The 23,513-nt window shown below is 37.1% G+C and overlaps 3 protein-coding genes across 3 annotated transcripts; 2 read left to right on the top strand and 1 right to left on the bottom strand.

Annotated features, from left to right (window-relative positions):
• The first annotated feature begins 5,386 nt into the window (after positions 1-5,386).
• Positions 5,387-6,738, top strand: LOC149594090 (uncharacterized). The gene is made up of 4 exons (XM_089861278.1): positions 5,387-5,505; positions 5,569-5,873; positions 5,970-6,268; positions 6,330-6,738. Exons 1-4 carry the CDS (start codon positions 5,421-5,423, stop codon positions 6,556-6,558), a joined length of 918 nt encoding a protein of 305 aa, XP_089717404.1. The 5' UTR covers positions 5,387-5,420; the 3' UTR covers positions 6,559-6,738.
• Positions 6,739-15,929: 9,191 nt separating this feature from the next.
• On the top strand, positions 15,930-19,603 carry LOC149594089 (uncharacterized). Its single transcript, XM_089861277.1, has 3 exons — positions 15,930-16,006; positions 16,934-17,000; positions 17,088-19,603. The coding sequence occupies exons 1-3, from the start codon at positions 15,930-15,932 to the stop codon at positions 19,467-19,469; spliced, it is 2,526 nt and encodes an 841-aa protein (XP_089717403.1). The 3' UTR covers positions 19,470-19,603.
• Positions 19,604-19,653: 50 nt separating this feature from the next.
• Positions 19,654-20,986, bottom strand: LOC149594088 (uncharacterized). The gene is made up of 2 exons (XM_089861276.1): positions 20,728-20,986; positions 19,654-20,664 (listed from the first exon to the last, which is right to left on the bottom strand). The coding sequence occupies exons 1-2, from the start codon at positions 20,899-20,901 to the stop codon at positions 19,654-19,656; spliced, it is 1,185 nt and encodes a 394-aa protein (XP_089717402.1). The 5' UTR covers positions 20,902-20,986.
• Between the last annotated feature and the right edge of the window lie 2,527 nt (positions 20,987-23,513).

Below are 23,513 nucleotides of genomic sequence, written 5' to 3'. Positions count from 1 at the left end.
AAATTAATTCTATCATTTGCTATATAAATCAGAGGTTTTTCAAACGAAGCTTCTCATACCCTTTAATATTAAAGCCTTTCTTCAGCTCTTATTTGGCAATCTATTTTGTTGACAGGAACAGTAAATTGAACAGATTGTTTTATAGAGAAAATGTACTTAACTTTAAAAATTTTGCTTTTGTTGTAATTGTGATAATGCGACACGAACAGAAAATTTCAGTGAATACTATCTCAAAGTGCAGCGTGTAACAGTGCTAAAGTTATTACCCATAAACCTTGTAAAGCGTACAGAAAATATCAGTAAATACAACTTCGATGTGTAGCCATTAACAGTGCTATAAACATAACCTTTAACCCTCAAGTAGCCCTTAACAGAAGTACAGAAATGTTTACGTAACCAGTAATAGGGGTACAGAAAGTTTGAGTCAATACGTCCTCGATGCGCTACTGATTACGCTCAGTGGCCAAATCCAATGTCAAAACATGAGCCAAATATAAATTTTAATGAATAGCCCCTTGATGTGCAACGCTTCACAGTGCTAAAAATGATTACCCGTAACCTGCACGTAGGCCTTAAAAGGTGTACAACAAACAAATGAACATGTATTGAAGTGGTAATCATGGTCTTAAAGGAATTCAAAGAATCCAAAAAGAAACGAATTCACGAACATCCCTCTTTTACCTACATCAGAAGTGAGATGAGACTAGAAGTATCGAAGTAACCAAATTCTTCACTTGGCGAAAGTGAATACTCTTGATAACAGACCAACGGTTGGCCCTCTGGTAGCGGTTTCTGAATTTTCCCTCCAATACGTGAGACGCTCGTGGCGGTAGACGGCCGAACTAGATTCAAGCAGCCGCGTCCGTGTTCCGCGGCTTAAAGTTGAGGAGAAGGGGTAGGAAATTTTTTGGAACTCGACCAATTTTTTTCTCTCTTTTTGTAGGCGCGATAGAAGCGGCATAAAATCCTCAAATTTGTTCACTAGTGCCAGGATCTATTACCAATGCTAGAGCTCTTTACTTCTAGTCTCATCTTACTTCTGCCTACATCAAGGTAGACGTTTTTGCTTTTTTGTTTTGAGGGGTCTTTAAAATGGAATGTCCAAGCAACCACAACGACTTCCATCGCAACAAACCTAATAGCCCCATCGTAGATATCTATCATTCGATGTGGCTAAAAAAGCATATCCTCTTTACGTCGGTCGCCTTGGAATATAAGACTTGCCTCTTCTTGCTATCCAGGCCCTTAGGGCCTTAGCCAGATAAGTTTCGTTGAGGGGGCAGTATCTATCTGTTAGGGGACATGATAAATGCCATTTTGTTTTATAGAATAATATAAATTTCAAATTTGTCAAACATAATATTTCTGCTCATTTAACATTTGAAAATAGCACTATTTTTAATATTAAAAAAAATACAATGACAGCCGACGAGGTTTTTCTTGTTTAAATTTGTTAATAAAAAATTCTAAATCTAGATCTTAAGTTAAGTTGCTCTTTCTATCATGTGACATAGCTCGTCGTTGAAGTGAAAATACGCTAGCAAGGCAGGAAAAGCTAGCCTCTGTCGGTGGCCTTTAGTTAGTGGCTGACATTCCCTGTCGTCGAACGCGCTCCGTAGCCTTGGCAGAACAACTCTCCGAAAAGGGGGCGGTAACCTCGTAAGTCCCGTATAATATTTTGGAATACAAAACCAGGGATATATCTTAAGGATAGATACATAAAGCTACAAACCCATGTAGACCTGTATCAGGGATATACATAAAGGATAAAGACCGTATAAAATATTTTAATAAAAATACTGAAGGGTTTCGATATTTGTATATCAGAATGAAACTTTTCATTACAGCTCCAAAGTGAAATTGATGAGGGGGCATTTAGGGGTCGACATAAAAATTATTTGAGAGGTTAGGATATTTGAGAGGGGAATTTCCCCCTGGTGCCCTAAGTGGCTATGGGTCTGTTTCTATCCAATGTCCCGTTGAGGGCAAGGACTATGATGCGCCCTTGGAGCAGAAAGTGGGAAAGAAATGTAATGTAGGTGGGCCATTTGCGGCAATTAACGTCTCCAAGAGAACGTACTTTGCGCATGACAGTACCTTTGGCAAGGAAGTCCATCTTCGTGGCACCCTTTTTCAAAACCGTTTTCCCATTTTATTTGTGTAAGAACTAGCTTCTATTTATAAGACAAAGGACCACCCTCAAGGTATCGGTACAGTAAGACCCTACCAAAATGCCGAGGATGAAGGAAAGAGTTCGATGTCTTTGATGGGGGTACAGAGGTTACGTTATAGGTATAGAGATTTGTACTCCATCACACTCGCCTCCAAGACACAATGAGACCTTTATTTATGCTTGGTAAATTTTTTGTTGTATTTCTAGCGTCAATTAGATGTTCTACCGGGCCAATATTGTTAGGAAAAAGGGCGGTCGTTTACTTTAACGCGTACAGTTTAGCCGTTGCTCGGTATGTACCCGTACTCTTGGCAAGATTTAGGCCACGTCTCTAGCTGTTCGTGGCTTCTTCAAATCAGCGATTCCGCGTAAATTGTGCCCTTGCCCCTTGGTACTTCGTATTACCGGGGGAGTGTTAAGAATTTGTGTAAATAATTCACGCGAAATAAATAATTAATTCATTTGTAAAATATGTAACATTTAAGTCCATTGTCAAAATCATCCAAAAATAATTTGTAAACATCTATTCAAACCTAAGAAAAATAAGAGGAAAACAAATTTTCCCACCTTATAAAACCAAATGAAACCCCAATACAAATAATGTTAAGCTTAAAAACTAACTGGACGAATTTAAAAATGAAATGCTTGAAGGTCAACTGGCCTTGCGCCAACTTATTAAATTAAAAGGTTACCTATTTTAAGTGGCCAGTATCTAGTTGCTTTAATAAAAGTGCTTTGGTTCTACTGAAAACATGTCCAGTTTAAAATAATGATTTTTCCCAGTCTGCTGTAGACTGCGATACACGCTGTGGCAGTAACAGTGGTATATCGGTGGAACCACACCTTATACACTCGTTTCAACACATACGCAATTGATCGCGGTGGAATTATTTTAATTATTCAGTTGCAATCAAAACCGAAGAAATAGTTTTCGAGCGAAAAGTAATTAAATTAAAGAATTAATCAACCAGAGTATAACATAAAAAGGTTTTTAGTCCTCAACTTATATTCATAGTATTTTATAGTATAGATATCTCTTCTTAACTATGAGAAATTTTCTCATATAAATCTGGGCCCCTAACTCAGCAAAATCGCACCGGGTCGGTTGTATGCTCTTCTGTGTTCATTAAACTTTCTGGGCCTCACGCTTAGAGATGTGAAATTACCGTAATTTTTAAAAATGGTAATTTACCGGGTAAATCGGAGCCTCCGGGATGAACTAGGCCCATGCATGTCAAATTTAATGTGGGGAAATATCCAGTTTGTTAGGAAAAATATTTTCACCATAGATGGCGCTTATTTTTCCGTTGTGACAGGGGTCTTCCTTAAATTATCGTTGATATTTTAGGGGTCAGTCATAAAATTTTTATGATAGAGAAAAGTTTCATCCTAAAATTAACGTAAATGTTTTTGGGGCTATTCACTTTTTACTGAATCTTTCGGTTAGATGGTATTGATGACAACAAAATAAATTATTTCAATTAAAATAATTCAGTAAGAGTTATAAAAACGTATACTTACAATCCGCGACCTTGGCCCAAATACTTAAGATGACGACAGGGTCACGGGGTTGAACTTTGTTTATTTTTCGGTCGTATCAGCGCCCCCAAACGGGGAAAACACGGCGAACTAAATTAGTTAAAAAAAATATTCTCGCTTCGCCACACGCATGGGCCTAGTTCATCCCGGAGGCTCCGGGTAAATTATCCAAAAATTACCGATTAAAATTTTGGAATAACAAAAATTACCCTAATTTATGGTATTTTATATTTTCACACGCTTATTTGATAAATTACTGGAAATTTACGGATTGTAAATTACGGACTCACATCTCTACTCACGCTTATTGTGGCTTTATATTTAATCTTTCTTTAATCATGTATTGAAGTCCAAATTGATTGGGTAAAGAGACATACTCTGGTTAATTAATTCCTCTTTAATTGTCTTTTGTAAATTACGGATTGTAAATTACGGACTCACATCTCTACTCACGCTTATTGTGGTTTTATATTTAATCTTCCTTTAATCATGTATTGAAGTCCAAATTGATTGGGTAAAGAGACATACTCTGGTTAATTAATTCCTCTTTAATTGTCTTTTGAAGTTTTGCACGCCACACCGTTCACCAGCTTCTACCCTGGCTCCTTGGGGAATACAGTCTACAGGAGATAGGCACATAGGGAAGCAGATTTATTCCAGATGAACGCCACTAAAACTGCCAGGATTGTGGTAACGTAAATTCTCCATATTTTGACACTCGAACATGAGGAAGAACAGATATTCGGCAGCATATTTGGAAAGATTTTTAATCCAGTTGTGCAGGCCTTAACACAGAGGCAAGTATTTCGCAATAGAAAGTTTGTACCAAATCAGAGCTTGAGCGAAGTTATTATGTGTATTTGAAATAAAGATGAAATTAAAACCTAAGGTCATGGTAAACGGAATCCATGTCGCAACTCTGAATTAATAAAAACTGTCATTGTAGACAAAGACCGGAAAGTGTAAAAGATAAGTGTAGAAAATTAACTGCCTGAAGTAACAGATATTCAAACTTTCCCTTTTGAAGACATGATTATATTGAGCATGAATATGATACATGGCCTTTGTTACCAGTATTTACCACATGTTATTGTGAATAACCAAGGAGAGATAGCTGGCTATATGATAAAATTCCTCCGCATTCTAAAATGTTTTGACAGCATCAAGTAATAAAATGTTGAGGCATTTTTCACAACCTTACATTAATCAAAATATTTTGGTAGCGTTACTACCATTCCGAATAAGGAACAACTTTGGGGTGCGACAGTTGGTAATTCATGGAACGGGGTTCTTGGTATGCTCCAGAGAAATGTCAGTCGTTGTGTAATTCGAAATACGTGACCTGCTTCTTCTGCCTGTTATAATACAATGAACGCTTTCCTAACACAGGAAGGAGATTTCTCTTTAAACCCATTGGTCCTGTCCCAGGATCGATTCAATTTCTTCCCTACTTCGCACCCGTTTTTGATTGAGAGCGTCCAAATATTATTCGGAACAAATCAATCAAACGGAAATGATGTTTATTCTGGTATTGACAAATGGGTAAATTTACTTTAATAATTTTTAAATAAAATTGTAAAAAAGTTGATGGAACAGTTTAATATTTTACCTTAAAAATGGCCATACTAAAAAGCATCGAAAATCATAGATGATCTTTGATTAATTTTAGATAGTTGTGGTTTTCTGCGGTCTGTCTGTGCTGATTTACATGGCGGGGAAACTGAGCTCCAAATGCGGAAAAGTGAAGTCGGAACTTCCTCCCATGTTTTTGTTGCAATGCCTTCTGGGAACGAGTAAAACTCATAATAGAAAATCTTCGTCCGTTTAACAATTTTAACCGGGTCTTCTCTCCTAAGGTCCACAAACTTTGAAGTGCGAGGGAGTCACTCGATTTCTTTCAGTCGTGTGGAGTCTGGCTTCTTTCGTAGTATGGGTCTTCGTTTCTGCGGAAATGACATCGCAGTTTTCGAAGAAATCGGAAGTCCTTCCCTTCGACAACATTGACGATGTATTTCACTTTCCTGGTGCAGATCCTTTATTGACGAAAAGCGGCACAATCTACACCTTTGTTCAGGTAATTTTCGAAGGCGATTTAGTTTACGAACACTACACGGTTAGTGTTTTAGAGGATGCAACCTTTTACATGGACACTCCATTACACGTAAAACACCATAGATATTACCAGGAACATGTCTCCTTCAATGCAATTCAAGGAATTTGAGAAAGATAAAACAATGCTATTAAATTTTCGTTTTAGAAAAATGCATTGACTAACCCCGCATTTGCTGAGGTAACAAAGCGAGCTGACGCAAATCCACATACGTGTTACCAAAAAAGGAGCGACTTATTTAAAAACGCCAATATTCATGCGGGAATTGAAAATCGAGAGAAATTTATGATCCTTTCTGGGGCCTCTCTGTGGAATATAATCAAAGCCAGATACGCCAAGACAGGAACTTGTAAAATGAAATTAAGCAAACCTTTTATGACAACCTACAAGGCGATGTATTTCAGCAGAAACATTTCGCAAGCCCTGATTCAGACGATCAACAAAGGGTTAGTTTTTACTTTAAAGGTCTGCGTCAATCATGCTGGAGTTAAATTTCTCATTTGTCAGATTGCGCCAGCTAACTGAGGGTGATTGCTACGAGGACAGGAACCCATCTCTCAAAGTGGAATCGCACCCTTGTCAGACAGTCGAAGAACCTGATGCATTCGTCGTAATCAACTCGAAAGCTTTTAGGGCCATTTTTCGCGTCTGTATCCTGGGTTTCTCCGCCTCCTTCATCACTCTCTTTCTCGAAATTTACGTGAACACGTTGAAAGTTCACATGTGTACATCTTGAAACAAAAGCTAACGATGCCCGGATTTCACGTGTTTACCGTAAAACTCTCAAAAACACCTACTTACTCCATTATTATGTATACTAATTTCACCATCCTTCACCAAACGTAAGGATTTGCAAAAGTGTATGATGAACCGGGCTCATCTTGTTATTTAAATCACAAGGACTGTTCAGTCTTCGCATCTCAAATCATTATAGACCTTTTCACCGGTAGAGCGGGGGTGAAAAGGGGGGAAAAATTTCGAGAGGTGAGCATGCGTAGAAAGAATGTTTGGGGGCAGTGCAGTACTTTTAACCATTCCTTTTGCCTTATTTGCTACGCATTCGAGTTTAGTTTTATAAAACAGTGTTGTATTACTTGTTGTAAAAATATTAATTGAACTTCCGAGGTGAAATTTTATCGAATTCAATTGATAAACGTAAAATTGGGGTAGTTTATAATATTCTACAGACCAAATTGGGCGCTAAGGCTTACGAGCGTGTTATACGCGGCGCTTTCGGGGCCGGGCACGGCACGGCATTGGCTATGTCCGCCGATGAAGCGATGATCCCGTACCGTCGCCAAGGCTTAGTGAGTTATAGCGGCCTACTAATATCAATGCACCGTTTCCATTAGAACTTAAACACTTCATTTCTTAACATGGTTTTAATTGTACTATCTCGGTTTTAAATACTAGGCATTTTATTTTAATATTAAATTTCAAAAGGTCTCCCATACGTCCATCGTAGTTTAGTTTACACGTTTAACTCCATAGAAGCGCTATAACTCATGCCCCCAAACATTGCAACTTCTCATGCGCGGCCCTTAATGTGAACAGGTCTATTGCATCGCAACTAAAATCTAAAACACACTTTTCACTTATGATGTATAGCCCACGTTTGATCGGAAAGTCATATGTCACTGACACAGAGTCCTGCACGGGCCGGGCTTTCCACATTTGAAAATTGTATCGGACCAGGCCGGGTCGGACTTTTCAAATTTTGGAAATTAAGGGGTCAGACCGGGCTTTTATTCATCTTTCAAAATTCGGGCCGGGTCGAACTTGATTCTCGTTTAATCCAAAATTGAAATGAAAGATAATTTAAATGAGTATAAGCTTCTAAGAATAAATGTGACGAACAATCATCATAAGAAATGAATAATACACGACGCTAAAGCAAATATTAATTCAATTCATAGATTTTATGTAAAAAATATAAAAATTACATCTGCCCTACGTGTAACGGGCCGGGCCGGGCCTGTTCAATTCATGCAATGCGTCGGGCTGGACCGGAAAACCAACTATATACTCGGACTCGGGCCGGGTTTCGGACTTTTTCAAAATGCTAAAACTCGGCCCGTGCAGGTCTCTTATATGTGCTAAATTTTACATGTTGACCCGCACATTATAGCTAAAGACGATGCACATAATGTTAAATAAAGAAAGGTCTGTAGTGTTTATCAACTACTAATAAAATGTTACGAAAAATAGACCAAATTAATTTAGGTTTAAATACAACGGATGAAAGGGCTGAAACCACGTGACCTACCAACTCAGTACTCGGTCAAGTACTAGAGTTCCATTAGAAAATATGAAATGTCTGCCCATTTATCCATTTTCCAAGAAGTAAGGAATTAATTATAATCTTAATTAAATAATAAGACCACCAATTTACTGGCTAAATATTAAAATTTATTTTGCTAAATATAAATACCATGGATAAAGAATGCGCGTGAGGAAATTTGTTTTCACGCTATAGGATCGGCAACTCCCAATCTCGAACGACAGCTTATTCTGTATATACTCTGTTACAACATCGGTTGTCAGCACGCGCAAAGCTAGGTTTCTATGTAATCTAGCCTTGCGCGTGCTGACAAGAGACAAAAAACTTCAGGATCTTCAGGATTTAAAATCGTTTAAAATATCCTGAAGTTTTTGTCTCTTGTCAGCACACGCAAGGCTAGGTTACATAGAGACCTAGCTTTGCGCGTGCTGACAACCGATGTTGTAACAGAGTATATACAGAATAAGCTGTCGCTCGAGATAAGGAGTTGCCTATCCTGTAGAGTGAAAACAAATTTCCTCACGCACATTCTTTATCCACGTAAATACCATTATAAATATTACGCTTTTTGTTTATTTTTTTTTTTAACAAATAAGAGACCAAAAAAATTTAAATTTACCCAAAATATTTTTAGACAATTGTAAAAACTTTTCCCCTTTTGGTTTTTGTTCGAATAACTTTTAATTTTATTTAATATACTAAATAAATTTGAAAACATCGTCAGATCGTCACCTAACAGTATTATTAGCGTTGTTAGTATTTGTAAAAAAAAGAGATCCTCAATTTCATTACTGCCTTACGGAAAAATATTCAAAAGTTTTCCGTGTAAAATCTTAGTTCTTGAGATACGAGCCTGAAATTCCAAAAAGTATTTTTAGGCCTAGATATTTCCCAATAGAGCGATCTCAGAAGCCTTAGTGTGACGTCACCCATACTATTTGCGCAAGGAACCAACCCAAAGCAGTATCAAACATGGCCGCCCACTGCCAAAGCTAAGCCTGTGACCTCGCGTCAACATACACTCCTATCAATGTTCCGTCTTAACGCTAAATCAAGCAGACGATACTAAGCCCCTCCCCCTTTTTGAACAGGGTCCATTTAGATGGAAATAGGCGAAACTGTTGCATGCTGGGCCAAACCCTAAACCTCATCCCTATCCAATCCCAAAATAAATAAAGGCATTCTTAAGACACTTTCGAGGGGTACAACACTGACGTGTCCAAGTTAAACATATGTATTGACAAAGAGTCTGCAATCATCAAAGTGATGATCCCCTTGAAAACTCTTTCTCCTCTATAGTGTAATCCTTTCTACCATGAATTTATTTATTAACATGAATATATATGTGTATCATTAGCCTTTCTATCATGTTATTCAGGGATGGGAGGGACCTTTCTATTACATACGCGTTTAACGTCATCGCGGTAGCCAATCAAAATCGAGACACCTGGAAGTTCGAACAGCAGACGACCAGTTTAACAAAATTGTATGAGGGATACAATTTTCGGTTAGGTTCACCAAACTGCGTCAACTGAATATTAAAAATGATCGCCAATACGTGAATAAATATCTCAACACGATGTCCGAAAGTGATAGTGATCTTTTAAAGGAAATTATATTAAGTGCCTGCAATGTTTTTCCTAATCTGAAACTGAAAACTGTTGGTAAAGTGCTAAGCCTTGGCCGTTATGAAAATTAATGTAACGGTTGAAAGTAAACTACTAACATTTTAAATCGTGAGAATTGATGATGCTGGTTTTTCCCTGCTGTTGGAGGTACAATTAATGCGGTAGTTGATCAATTTACAAGCATAATTAGCCTTCCGCGTGACAAGAGCTTTAGCCTTAAAAACAAACCGACAGAAATCCTCTGACGTCACTCAAACTAAGCCCCTCCCATCCCTGAATATGTAGTTTAACTAGTCAATGCAGATATACAGGGTGTTTGTGAAAAGTCCATCAATAATGAAAGGGCGTATTTATTGGGCCATTTTGAGTCGAAAATGTTCTATGACATTTTGCCGTCCGAGCCACCGTTTTCGAGTTATGATTTGAATATTTTAGGGATGACCCCTTCATTAAATTAGCGCTGTCTTTCAATTTCTTAATTAAATTTAAGGGGTCATCCGTAAATTACTCCAATCATAACTTGAAAACAGTGGCCCGAACGGAAAAATGTCATAGAACATTTTCGACTCAAAATGGCCCAATAAATACGCCCTTTCATTATTGATGGACCTTTCACAAACACCCTGTATATTCATGTTAATAAATAAATTCATGTTTCTACGCAAAGCGCGCTAAGTTTTAGTACGGATTGACAACGTGTAGACCTTTCCATTAAATCCAGAAGATAAGCAAACACCACAGGGACGGGGGAAATCACCACCCCTACCCTTTGTGTTGTTATATCTTCAAGTACTTAATGAAATAGTCTATAGTTAAGGCGACAAGGCGTCCCAAACTGGTATAGATAGTTTTCACACATGGAGAATTCATACCATTTACAGAAGGAGGCCGGGCTACCAGGAGGACAAAAACCCGTCTGCTTTTGTCATCTAGGCAGCCTGACCTCCTGGTGTAAATGGTAAGAATCCTCCATGTGTGAAACCTATCTATTTACGACTCATTTTATTTATTACTCGGCCTCGGGGTGTGGGTATGTCAGAAGAGCTTCTAAAATGGCCACGAAATGCCTATCATTTGCCTAATTTTACTTTGATAATTATAATTAACGTTTTAAGGGACTTATTCGTGCTAAGGTCCACCATCACTATTAACTTTTAATCGAACTAAATGGGTTTTTAATTTTTCCTTAAAGGATAGGTGCATTCTACGGAAGATTTCTCGAAGTTGGGCTTCGCGTAAGGGAACAACTATGGCTTCGTGTAATTTAGAAAGACGTTTAGAATCGAAAATCGAGATAAATTCATCATCTCATCTGATGCTGTTCTTTGGAATGTAATCAAAGACAGATACGCCAAGACAGGAAAGTGTAAAATGAGATTAAGCAAACCTTTAAAGAAAGCCTACAGGGCGATCTATTTCAGCAGAAACATTTCGAAAATTGAGACATTCAACAAAAGGTAAGTTTCTACTTTACTTAAAAATCTGCGTTAATTGTGGTAGATTTAAAGTTCTAATTTGTCAGATTGCGCCAGCTGACTGAGGGTGGTTTGCTACGAGAACCTGAATGCATCTCAGTGGAAAGTCGAAACACCTGATGCATTCGTCGTGATCAACGTGGAGGCTTATAAGGCCATTTTTTGCGTCTGTATCCTGGGCTTCTCCGCCTCCTTCATCGCCCTCTTTCTCGAGGAAAGTTCACATGTGTACATCATAAAACATCTACTTCGTCTTTGAAAGAAAAGCTGACGATGTCTTCATTTCATTAGTTAGTTTATTCTCCAGGAAAGTACTTGTTACTTTTTTAAAAGCACAAATTTCACTCGGAAGAAATTGCGCAAAAGTGTAAATACGCCGGGCTCATCTTGTTATAAAATTACAAAATCGCATTATAAATAGGTATTTCAACCAAAAATACAAACCACTTTTAACTGTTCCATGTTGACCCGCACATAATAGCGAAAGTTTAGACGATAAAGTGTGCATAATGTTAAAATTAAAGTTAAATAATGTTAATAAACTTCAAATATATACACAAGAACGATTATCGAATTACTATTATATGGGATATACGAGTTTTTTTAATTGAAGGTGCATTGAATGCAAATTTATAGTCACAACGAAGACTTATTAGCATTTTGTAACAAATAACAGACAAAAATCGGAATGATAAATTTCAGAGCAAGAAATTTTGAAGAAACAGTGCCGTATCTTGAAATACATATACGAACAAAATTTTTAAAAGAGACTTTGCCTTAGAAATGTTACGGGAAGAGATTTCAACATTTGTCATTTCAAATCACAACAAAAATTTGAAATCCAACACACACTTGGGTGGACTCAAGATGTAACATTGGTTCTTTTTGAAACGCGCTTGGATCTGCAGTTGTACTGTTATTTTTTAATCGAAAAAGGGGTTATTTCCTGGAAAAATGTTGGAACAAAATCAATGTTTCCCCATTTTTGGAACCAACAGCTTGTGACACGCAACAATGTTCACTCATGCCATAAATTTAAATAAAATTATAGCTCGAAAATTAAGTCAACAAGATGAACTAGCCCAAAATTAAGCCACATCGTTTACGTACTCTCGCTATCCCTACTACAATAAATATACTTCTAGTGAAATATCCCCTAATATACCGATCAGAGGGAATAATTTTTCAATAGCTGCTTGGCAAAGAGAATCAAATATTGCCAACGCCCGTTACTAAATTACTAATACTAATACTACCACTACTACTCAGGTAAAACTACTAGTGTCATCGATACCTTGTAGCTAAGAATAAGCCAAAAAAACTTCCAAAGCGCGCTTCTAGAATTCTCGCCCGCTCAGACCAGTTCTGCATCCATCCCATTCCTCTCTCCCTCTCTCTTAGAGCTCACTCACCACAGCTCGTAGATACTTTCGTTCTCTCTCCTATCTCTGCAACCTTCTTTCAACATGCGACTATAGAGAAGGCAGTTTAGTAACAGGCTGGCATGCCATAGCTCCCTGGTTAAATATTATAAATTTAAAATTCCTTCACATGAAAAATATGGAGCCAGCGCCACCTAGAAGTGATTTTTCGAAGTACTATTTAAAAATAGCGAACGAAACATATTCATCATCATCATCTTCTTCTTCAGCATCATCATCATCTTGTTCTTCTTCTTCTTCTACACACCAGGTCAAACTAATAGCCCATCGTATTTACGATGTGGCTAAAAACGGGTACAGTTTTCCTCGTAATAGTTCTGTTTGCGTTCCTTTTTCGTATGCGGGGATCGATCCATTGCGCCCTTTCCAATTCGTTAGTAGGTTTCAACCCAATTACCTACGTCTATAAAACACTTGATTTAACTTCTAAGTATGCTGTTGAGATTGCATTGATTAATTGAAATCAGGTCGGCACGAGCATTATTTCCTGGACGTCGAAAGAAAATCTACACAGCAGTCTTTCGTGAAGTGAGTTTCAAGAATTCAATTTTAAAATTCTTGCCACTCCCCAAGCAATACCAATTTTCGTTTTTGCCAATCCCAATTAAAGATTACTTTAGGATAGTAGATTTTCGTTAGACTCATTCTATTTTGGCTCTGAACGCATATAGATTGAGCATGAATGTGATACATGGCCTTTGTTACCAGTATTCACCACATGTTATTGTGAATAACCAAAGTGAGATAGCTGGCTATATGATAAAATTCCTCCGTGTTCTAAAATGTTTTGAAAGCATCAAGTAATAAAATGTGGAGTCATTTTTCACAACCTTACATTAATCGCAATATATTGGCAGCGTTACTACCATTCCGAGCAAGGAACAACTTTGGGGTGCGACAGTTGGTAATTCATGGAACGGGGTTCTTGGTATGCTTCAGAGAAATGTCAGTCGTTGTGTAATTCGAAATACGTGACCAGCTTCTTCTGCCTGTTATAATACAGTGAACGCTTTCCTAACACAGGAAGGAGATTTCTCTTTAAACCCATTGGTCCTGTCCCAGGATCGATTCAATTTCTTCCCTACTTCGCACCCGTTTTTGATTGAGAGGGTTCAAATTTTATTCGGAACAAATCAATCAAACGGAAATGATGTTTATTCTGGTATTGACAAATGGGTAAATTAACTTTCTAAATCAAATATTACAAGAGTTGATAATGGCACGAACTGCTGTAGATTGAACAGTTTAATATTTTACCTTAAAAATGGCCATACTAAAAAGCATCGAAAATCATAGATGATCTTTAGATTCAGCAATGGCGGAGGCGCAGTAGTCCTCGTTTTAAGACTAATTAAATGCTAATTATTTTTATTTTCTTTTTTAATATTTTTGTATTTATATTTATATTTAGAAAAGGGCCATTCTTTTAAGGTATAAAATTATGTTACATGACTTTCCCATTAAGGTTGTATTTTATTACACACCCTTGAGGTTTTCTTAAGGTAATTTTTACATAAAATGCTAGATATTTTTGGCAAAATGGGAGCATTTTTTACAAAAGAATCTCCCCATGTTTTGGTAAAGAAATCAGTCTTTTAGTCAACCTTGGGTCACTCAATATGTCTGATAAATTTTGAGTGCTATCATAAACAGTCCACGTAGTTTCCTCTGAGAGTGAAGAATGGGCTGTACTTAAACCGATTGATGTCCTGGAACCAGTGGAATTGTTTCTAGAATGCCCTAAAGCCAAATTGCTTGATGGGTGACTGGGTGTTCAGAAATTCCAAGAGATTTTGCTGCTAAAAGTAATGCACGTTAAAGGCTGCACAATGATCCTAACGTAAACTCTTTACAAGAACTACAACTAAACTAAATCCATTATAATAATAAGATTATCTTAAATAATTTACTTACAAGTATCCTGACGAGATGTGGTGGGTATCATAACATGCTTTATCATTATGCGATCTCTATAATCTTGATCACTCACACCCTCTAATGGTAATGATGCACAAACATTGTTATTTCCATACCGACAAATGTACGACCCCTTTTTTATACAATGAAGCTCTTGCAAATGATTGCAAAAATCCGAAGCATTGTATAAAACAACAAATTACGAGTGAAATGTTTACAACGCCAAAACTGACTACGGTTTACATCTTTCCCGATTACGTCAGTACTGGGAAGCATTGTATTTTCGTATTAGCAGGGTTTTTGCATGGTTTTTAATAAGAAAACACTTGATTTATAATCTTGCTGAGTTTTCAAAGTTTTTACGAAGATAAAATCACATTCTAAATCATATACCCCGTCCCCAAATTTCACTCATATCAGTTCACTTCGTGAAGTTCGCCTTGGACTTTGTAATCACTTATCTAAGCCTAAAGTGATAACCAATTATTTAATACTGATAAACATAAATTTAACTTGAATTAATAAAAAAAACTTTATTTAAATAATAATAACATTACAGTCTACCGTCACCGGGCCCACATTTAAGTTAGATCTTTAACGATGATACATGACAGGACTCAACTCTCGATAAAGACGAACATTAATGACAACTTACACAAAAATATAAAACTAATTTTTTATTCATTTTAATTTAGCTACAATCAGGGGTGGATTAGGGGAAGTTACGAATGAGCCATAGACCTTACTGTGGGAGCATTTCATTTACGAAAGAGAGAGAGGAAAGACTGGGTGGGTTAACATTTTCCGACCCCCTTTCAACTGAGTAAGATTGAGGTCTCTACCTGGTGGTCGATAAGAGAAACACAGGCAAAATGGCAGCTGATATAAACGCAGAAGCTTCTTCACGACCAATTACGGTAACTAACAGTTTAAAATGCGATAAAGATGCATCTACTCAATGTAATTTCTATTTACTGATGAAACAAAATATGAGAAATAAGGCTGTAGCTTGCAACATTGATAAAAAAACCAACAAAAAATAACGAGAAACCGGAAGAAAAACCTACGCCTTTGCCAATTTTTAAATCGGTTTCAACACAGTGCTTAACTTTAGTAAATCCCGTGGTTATACCGCCAAAGAAATCGGATATTAAACTGAAACCTACATCAACAGCTGACAAATCTACTAATGTTGACAAAAAAATCTGCAAGGATGTATCCACTGACACAGGATCATTGTTAGTTGGGACATTGCTTTTGGATATTTCCAAGCTCATCAATTTTAATTATCATGAAGAGTTAAACCAGGGGCGGACTGGCCACGGGGGCTGGTGGGCAATATCCCACGGGGCCGGAGGCAAAATATGGGTTTGGGGGCCGGTCGGTCGGCCACGCCGACTGGCCGTGGCATTGATCTAAATGTCTTAGTACTAATTGTTTGGTAATTTTTATTTTGAATCAATTCAAAAACAGTTTGAAAACTAAAAGGAAATTGGGGGAAGAAGCCTCAAGAAGAAGGTTATGAACTTGCAAGGCAATGCAAGCCATTGGACTTGTATTTTTTTCTATATGATATTAGCAGCCTAGGTGAAAGATAAGCTTTAAGACCGCTCTTTACAAATTTACAATGAGATGAGAGCCTTGAAAGCCCAATTGATCGTTACAGAGTGAAGGTGATCCGCGTTATACAAGACCAACAATTTAAATGGCTAATTAGTCACATCAGGAATGTATGGAAGGGTTGGAATGGCTAAGGTCAAATACAAATCGGCGTGAAATGATCTTGGAAACAACTGGCGTGGCTTAATTTACGCTAGTCACGTCATAGCCTGACGTAAAAATCGTATTTACCACTTAAATTATTTTCATTCATTCATTGGCTGCCAAAAAAACTTGTTTGCTATAATTCTCCACCCTCTACCCTAGGTCCTCTGGCTAGGATGAGAGAATCGAATATGAACGCGAACGGCGGCGAATCAGCGCATTTAACTTTAAAAAATCTAAAAGGTCGCTTCTGCCATACCTTTTTTAACAAGTCATGACATTTTTCGCCTTCGGTAGACAGTTAAACAGACGTAGGGGGAGGAGCTACACTTCTCAAAATAAAAAAGGATTCGCCTTATGTTTCCACTATCAAGGGTACAACGAGAGCCCCCTTAGCCATTCCAGCCCCTCCATACATTCCTGGTCACATTTAAATGTTATTTGGTCACATTTAAATTGATAATTAGTCACATTTAAATTGATAATTAGTCACATTTAAATTGTTAATTAGTCACAAATGTTTTAGCCGTTTTACAGGATTTTATGGTTAATTCACCTCATAACGTGGCTTTAGAACGGTTTTGGTCCTTTTGGGAAATTTTAGGGGCCGCGACCCTTCAATGCCCACCTCACGAAAACGCCGCCAGTCCGCCCCTGAGTTAAACTACGAAGTAAGTTAATTGTTCTTTGTTTTTGGGGTTTGCCACTAATTAAAGTCTTTCTGGTGATGTTACAAATTCTTATGATTGGTATTTTAGGTTAAATGTGACAACCGGTCCCAACCAAGTTTAAGAGTCACGAGAAAAGATGCAATTGGATTGATTAATCGGGAAAATAAAATAGAACCAGTGGAATTGGTGATTTCAGAAGCAGGACAATGTTATCTTTATATCCTATTTAAAACGGTACAGAAATTCGACCTCAAAGCGGAGAACCAGGAATTAGACACTGAAAAATTACAAAATTTACTCGACACTATATCAGGTCGATTAGGCCATGCATTTTGCCCTGGGGTTAACGAAGAGAAAGTTCGCGATGAAAGTTTTACTAAACCCAAAAGCTTAATGGCCTTCAATTACCCTTTCATTAGATACCAGTCAAATAGGTGTCAAGTTTTTTACCAGTACTACTTGAAAACAATTCCCAAGCGCCCTAAAAGCAAGCAGTGCCAATTTTGTGCTACAGTTACAAATCAGATTTTTGGGGCTCGAAAACGGAAGGCCAGTGAAACTCCAACTCGAAAGTACAAAAGGCAAAGAATTAGCAGTAATTATCCCATTAAGTTCTTAACACCTACGAGCAAAGCACATCGGCTTGCAATAATTGGAAAAGGAAGATTTCAACTGAAACGAAAGATATCTAGTCTCAACAAGGAATTGAAAATTCGACAATTAGAATTGTCTGGTACACATTCTCAAGAAATGTCACAGATTGTTGAAAAAATAAACCAGGAATTCAAAGAAGATTTGGACAAGACCCTAGATTCAACGGATGGGTTTACTAAACGCCTTTTAAAGGAATCATGGGAACGTGATTCTTCTTTGAAACATCTGTCGGACCAGAAGAACTTTATATTGGATCAGGCCAATTCTTTAAGTACAAGGAAAAAAAAGAAATGGAGTGCCATTACATTAAGAATTGCGCTTGCGGTGTATTGCCGTAGTCCGGCAGCTTACAAGGCTTTGCGGGGTTTTCAGATTTTGAGTCTTCCTTGTGAGTCAACTCTCAAAGAAAAAACTAAAAAACTAAACCATAAACCTGGAGTTCAAGAACACTTTTTAGCCGAGGAACAAGAGAAATATTCTCATTTCAAAGACGAAAAAATAAAAAGGGGTGAACCAGTAGCAATGTCTGAAGGTATTTTGGTAATGGATGAAGTGAAAGTAATTAACAAAGTAATGTGGAACTCGAAAAGTCACGAGTTTGTGGGTTTCGCAATGAATGAAGACGACTTCAGCGACCTCACTGATATATATAAAGCAGTATCTCCAGTAACCCCTTCACCTACCCAGTATGTTCTTCAGTTTTTGTGGCGTGACTTAACCTCCGGATACGACATAATAGGCCCCTATTTTACTTCAGCGTACCCGTTTCAACAAAAAACATTAGTCACTTGTTTATATCAAACCATACAAGCGTTTCACATCTACGGATTCAAGACAATGGCTATCATATGCGATGGAGCCAGTGAAAACTTGGCTTTAATGAAGCTAACGATGGGTGTTCATGGAGCCTTCGGATTTGAACTCAAAGATGGAAAATATAACTTCGAAATTGATCCAAGCTTTGAAAATCCATTTTCCGAGGAGCCTAGAAAAATTCACTGGATTATTTGCCCTTCCCACCAGTTGAAAAATGTCATTGGTCAGTTGTTTGCGTCGAGAGCTGATGGGCCTAAAGACTTTTCTCGTAATAATATTCACTTTGGGTGGCGCCAATTAGAAAATGTAAGAGAGAGAGACAAGGAGCGAACTAAAGCTGGACAATTACGACGAGCTCGTCGTTTGATTGATAGTTACCTAGAAAGAGACGCTTGGACCAAGCTAAATGTGGAGCCATCTAAAGTTATGCAACAGGAAGATGTTTTAAGCGAATTGTTTGAACACGCAATAGGTGATAAAGGAACAGTAAAAAGTAGGCAGAGCTCAATGGAAACGTACAAATTCTTGCGGGCATGCAATCAGCTTTTTGAAAACGGTTTTTTGACTGGAAAACGTGTAGACTGTGTTGACTCCCCAGTTATGGAATCCATATCTCAAGGCTACAAATATTTTGAAGACTGGATTTTAGAAATTTTGCATGAAGATCCAATTTATAATTTCAATAGTCCCAGGCAAGAAAAATTTATTTCTTGGCAAACTTGGGATTTACTAAGAGTGGTTGTTTTTGGATTTAAAAATTTGGTGAAAGATTTTTTTGAACGTCTTCCTGGATATTTTTTATCACCTGTTAGGATAAATGGCAGCTCAATAGAAAGCCTTTTTTCCCAGATTAAATATGCGACGGGAGGTAAAATTACTTCTTTGAACTATGTATCTGGACTTAAAGCGACTTTAACTCGTCGGAATGTTCATGGTAGCCACCGTGGGAATAAAAATTACCGCGATCAAATGCTCTATGTAAGAGAATGTGATCTCTAAATTTATTTGGAAAAATAGTCTTAAAAATAATTTTTTTGCTGTTAAGAGAATAGAGCAACTTTATTAATCAAAAAAAAAAACTTATGAAATTGTAACATTTGTTATTAAAATTTAACAATTACTTTGAAATAAGAGATTTTTCTCAATCAATGTTGTAAATTAGGAACAAAATTAATGACATAGTTTAACACACAAAGTCTAGGAATTGTTTAGCTTTTCTTTTGCGGGTACTTCTTTTGACTTTGCTAACATCAGCAATGCTAGGTTCTACAATGTCACATTTATTCAGGATTGCGGAGAACTCACTTGGGTTATTATCACAAAATACTTGAGTAGTCCCACTTGGGTTATTATCACAAAAAAATTTAGTAGTCCCACTTGGGTTGTTATCACAAATAGTTTTGGTGTAGCAGCCACTTGGAGTATCGCAAATACCATTAGTAGAAGACCCACATGGATTGTTATGACTTTCTTTATCACAAATCACTCGATTAGGCGATATACTTGGACTATTATGGCTTTCGTTTTCTGTAAAATTCTTGTTGGTGATAATTTTTGGATTTTTCATGGTAAATGTTTGAACTTCACTAGTGCTTTGGTGATTAGGATTTTGAGATCTCTGACTTGAAAATATTTGCCGTTTCTTAAGGGCTCTTTTGACTGATACGGGGGAAGTCAGTACTGCGTTGCTTTCTGTACTTTTTTGAATTTGGATCTTTGATTCTTTCTTTGGCTTAAGTAGGGACTTTTCTGAGGATCTACTGTCTTTTCTCAAAACTGGTTTTCTTTTTCGTTTCTTTTCAACTTCAACTTCACTTCTTTGAGTATTAACACCCGTGGTATTAGTTAGTTCTTCTTGATAAGTTGCTTGAGCTCTTCTTTCTAGTTTTGTTTTAGCTGTTTTCGCCAATTTCTCAGCTTTAGTCGCAGATTTATTTTCTTGTTTCTTTATCTTGTCCTTTTTCTTACTTTTTAGGGAATATAGCTGGTCTCGTAGCGTGTGTCCTCCTTTACCACTCTTCTTATGACTTGAAAAAAATTCTTGAATTCGGGCGTGCACCATTTTACGCGTCCACTCGTTATAGAAATTTTCTATGCCATATTCGTTGAAGAACGTCGTTTTTGGAAGAACGTCAAAAAATAATTTTCTTTGATCTTCTGTTTGAAGGAACTTGAAAGTTTCATCGGCACATTTCTATAAAAAGGTAGAAACATCCTTAGTAAAATAAATAAATTAATTTGTTACAATTACTCTTACCTTAATCATTTTGGTACCATATTTTAAAAGCATATTTTGATTGGCGAATTTACAGACAGACTTTACTAGCTGCCTTATAAACGGCAAAAAGGATTTCTTAGGAAAGCATAATTTCCCATTATCACGGTTTTTTAGTTCTAAAGGCAAATCTCTTTCTTTTTCATCTTCATTCATCCTCAAAAAAACTACACATTTTAATAGCTTGTGATCAGCTATTTTTTGTTTAGAACTGATATTTGCAGATCTTTTCCATTTTTTCTTTCCCTTTCTCAGAGTTCTACCATAAATTTCCCCATTGTACCACCACCCAACAAATATAGGCCGATATCTGGTTCATTCCCCCAATTCAACATATATTGAGGCTCATCAATTTCATAGTAAGGTGTTATCGAGTGTGATGTTCCTTCCATTAAGTTTTCACTGAACCGTCCCGGGTGTTTTTCAATTACTTTAAAAAAAGTGAATGCTTTTGATGTGATTAATGTCAATATAGGAAATATGTCCATCATATTAATTTGACTCAATTCTTGCATTAGTGCTGATTTAAGCGTTTTAGCTTCTTCAAAAAACTTAACAGTTAACGTTGCCATGCACTTGTTCGTTCGTACTGTCCATTTTTCTTTAACTTCTTTATGTTCTCTACCAAGTTCCTCTTCAACTTGCTCTTCCACATCATGTTCTTTTTGTATTTCTTTAATGTTTTTAATCACAAGACGCTTTTTAACCTTTGGCTCAACAGGCTTACATTCAAACTTCAGCTTTTTAAACATAACAAAAAGTCTTTCCAAATAATTGCACACATCTTCCCGACTTAATAGGAGGTTGAATAACGTTGTACGAGATTCGGAACATTTAATAAAATAATTAACATCTTCTTTTAAATAGTGTAACAATTTGTTTTTTATATTTAGTTCCGCGTCTCCCGAAAGTTCTTCCATTTTCAAACGCGGTAGGCCGAGGCCAACGCCAAGACTTCCTTAACATACGCTATAGCAGACGCCGCTTCTCCGTTCGTTTGGTGGCGGCATCGTTACCCAGTGATCCTCGCGAAACCTCACTCCGATTGAGGGGGGGGGATATTATTTTTACGAGAAGAGAATCCCCCAACTCGTTTATATTTCACTTGCCCATCCACAAATTTTATCTCGTTCGTAACTTCCCCTAATCCACCCCTGCTACAATTGCTAATCGCAATCCTGTGCATCAACGTAGAACTAATTATTCCTGAAAATATACTAGCTGTAATTGCAGAGTTTCAATGTTTAAAAGCAAAATCTCACTGTAAACTAAGTGTAATTGATATTTAAATTAATAATATATTACGATTTGTTTTTCAGGAAAGCGTTACATAAATTTGGATTAAAATCGTTAACTGAAAGCTATTTTTCTATAATTGAAGCATTGATTTATAGGAGCAGTATCGGTTTGCCTCTATGGAGCGGCGCCCTGCTACCAAGTGGTTATTTATAAAACAAGATGGCCCAAGGGCAGTGCCTTAATAGTAGCGACATCGTTATTTATTTAGCACTTACATAGGAAGAAAAAAAGATCAGAAGTGTCCAACCCCACAGATAAAATTCAAAAAGATCCGAGCCCACAGATAGAGAGGTACCCCCTCCCATCCAAGACACTTTATACCGATGAAAACTTGAACTTTCTGTCGGGTCTCCATGGCACAGTGGTAGAGTGTCGTGCTACTGCGCAAGCCACCCAGGTACGATTCCCTGGTACAATCTGATTTTTTTTAATTAAAATAAAATCTTTAAAGAACCTCAGTTACCCCTATTGGTGGGTTGAGGTACTATAGAATTCCTTTTAAGCTAAAATCTGACGATAACGAAAGCGACAACCCCGGCCACTACTACCACTACTACTATAACGGCTCGGGTCAAACTAGAGCCTATCGTATACTACGATGTGGCTAAAAAGAAAACACAATTGCTTACATATTAAAGCTTTTAACAGATTGCGCGAAAACATGAAAAGAAATAAATGTTAAAGGAACTAATGTATTCGTCACACGAATTCTTATAAGGCCACATCTATAATAAAAGTTACACAACAAAAAAAAATCGAACGTAAGGTGGAATATAAGACTAGGCCTCAATAAGGTTCCATTCGGAATTTTGCTTCTATTAGATAGCAACCATTGTATCTAGGAATTTAAAGCAGGTCCCCACGAGTATACTAATTTAATCTAAAGAAGACAACAAAGGCATAATGAACGCCGTAATAGCAAAATACTACAGAGCAGTCTTTCGTAACGTGAGTTGCAAGGATTTAATTTTAAAATTCTCCCCACCCTCCAAACAATGTTAATGTTTTCGTATGCCAGTCCCATAATCTTTGTAATTATATAGGTCTTGGGTAAATTCCCTTTTATAATGTACTTTGTTCCTGAAGGCACTTAGGTTAAGCATGAATTTGATACATGGGTCTTTGTTACCAGTATTCACCGCATGTTATTGTGAATGACAAAGGAGAGAAAGCTGGCTATATGATAAAATTCCTCCGTGTTCTGAAACGTTTTGACAGTATCAAGTAATAAAATTTGGAGTCAGTTTACAGGATTTTTTTTTAATCTAATAACCACACTCCTCTAAATATTTTGGCAGCGTTACTACCATTCCGAGTATGGAACAACTTTGGGGTGCAAAAGTTGGTAATTCGTGGAATGGAGTTCTTGGTATGCTCCAGAGAAATGTCAGTCGTTGTGTAATTCAAAATACTCGACCAGCTTTTTCTGCTTGTAATAATACAAAGAATGTTTTCCTTACACAGGAAGG

The sequence above is a fragment of the Phalangium opilio genome, unplaced genomic scaffold, assembly GCF_054372755.1.
Source record: "Phalangium opilio isolate 3A_F unplaced genomic scaffold, DU_Popi_V2 ptg000390l_1, whole genome shotgun sequence".
In the NCBI taxonomy this organism is placed as follows: Eukaryota; Metazoa; Arthropoda; class Arachnida; order Opiliones; family Phalangiidae; genus Phalangium; species Phalangium opilio.
The sequence above is the reverse complement of the archived record's forward strand: the minus strand, read 5'-3'. Positions and strand labels throughout refer to the sequence as shown.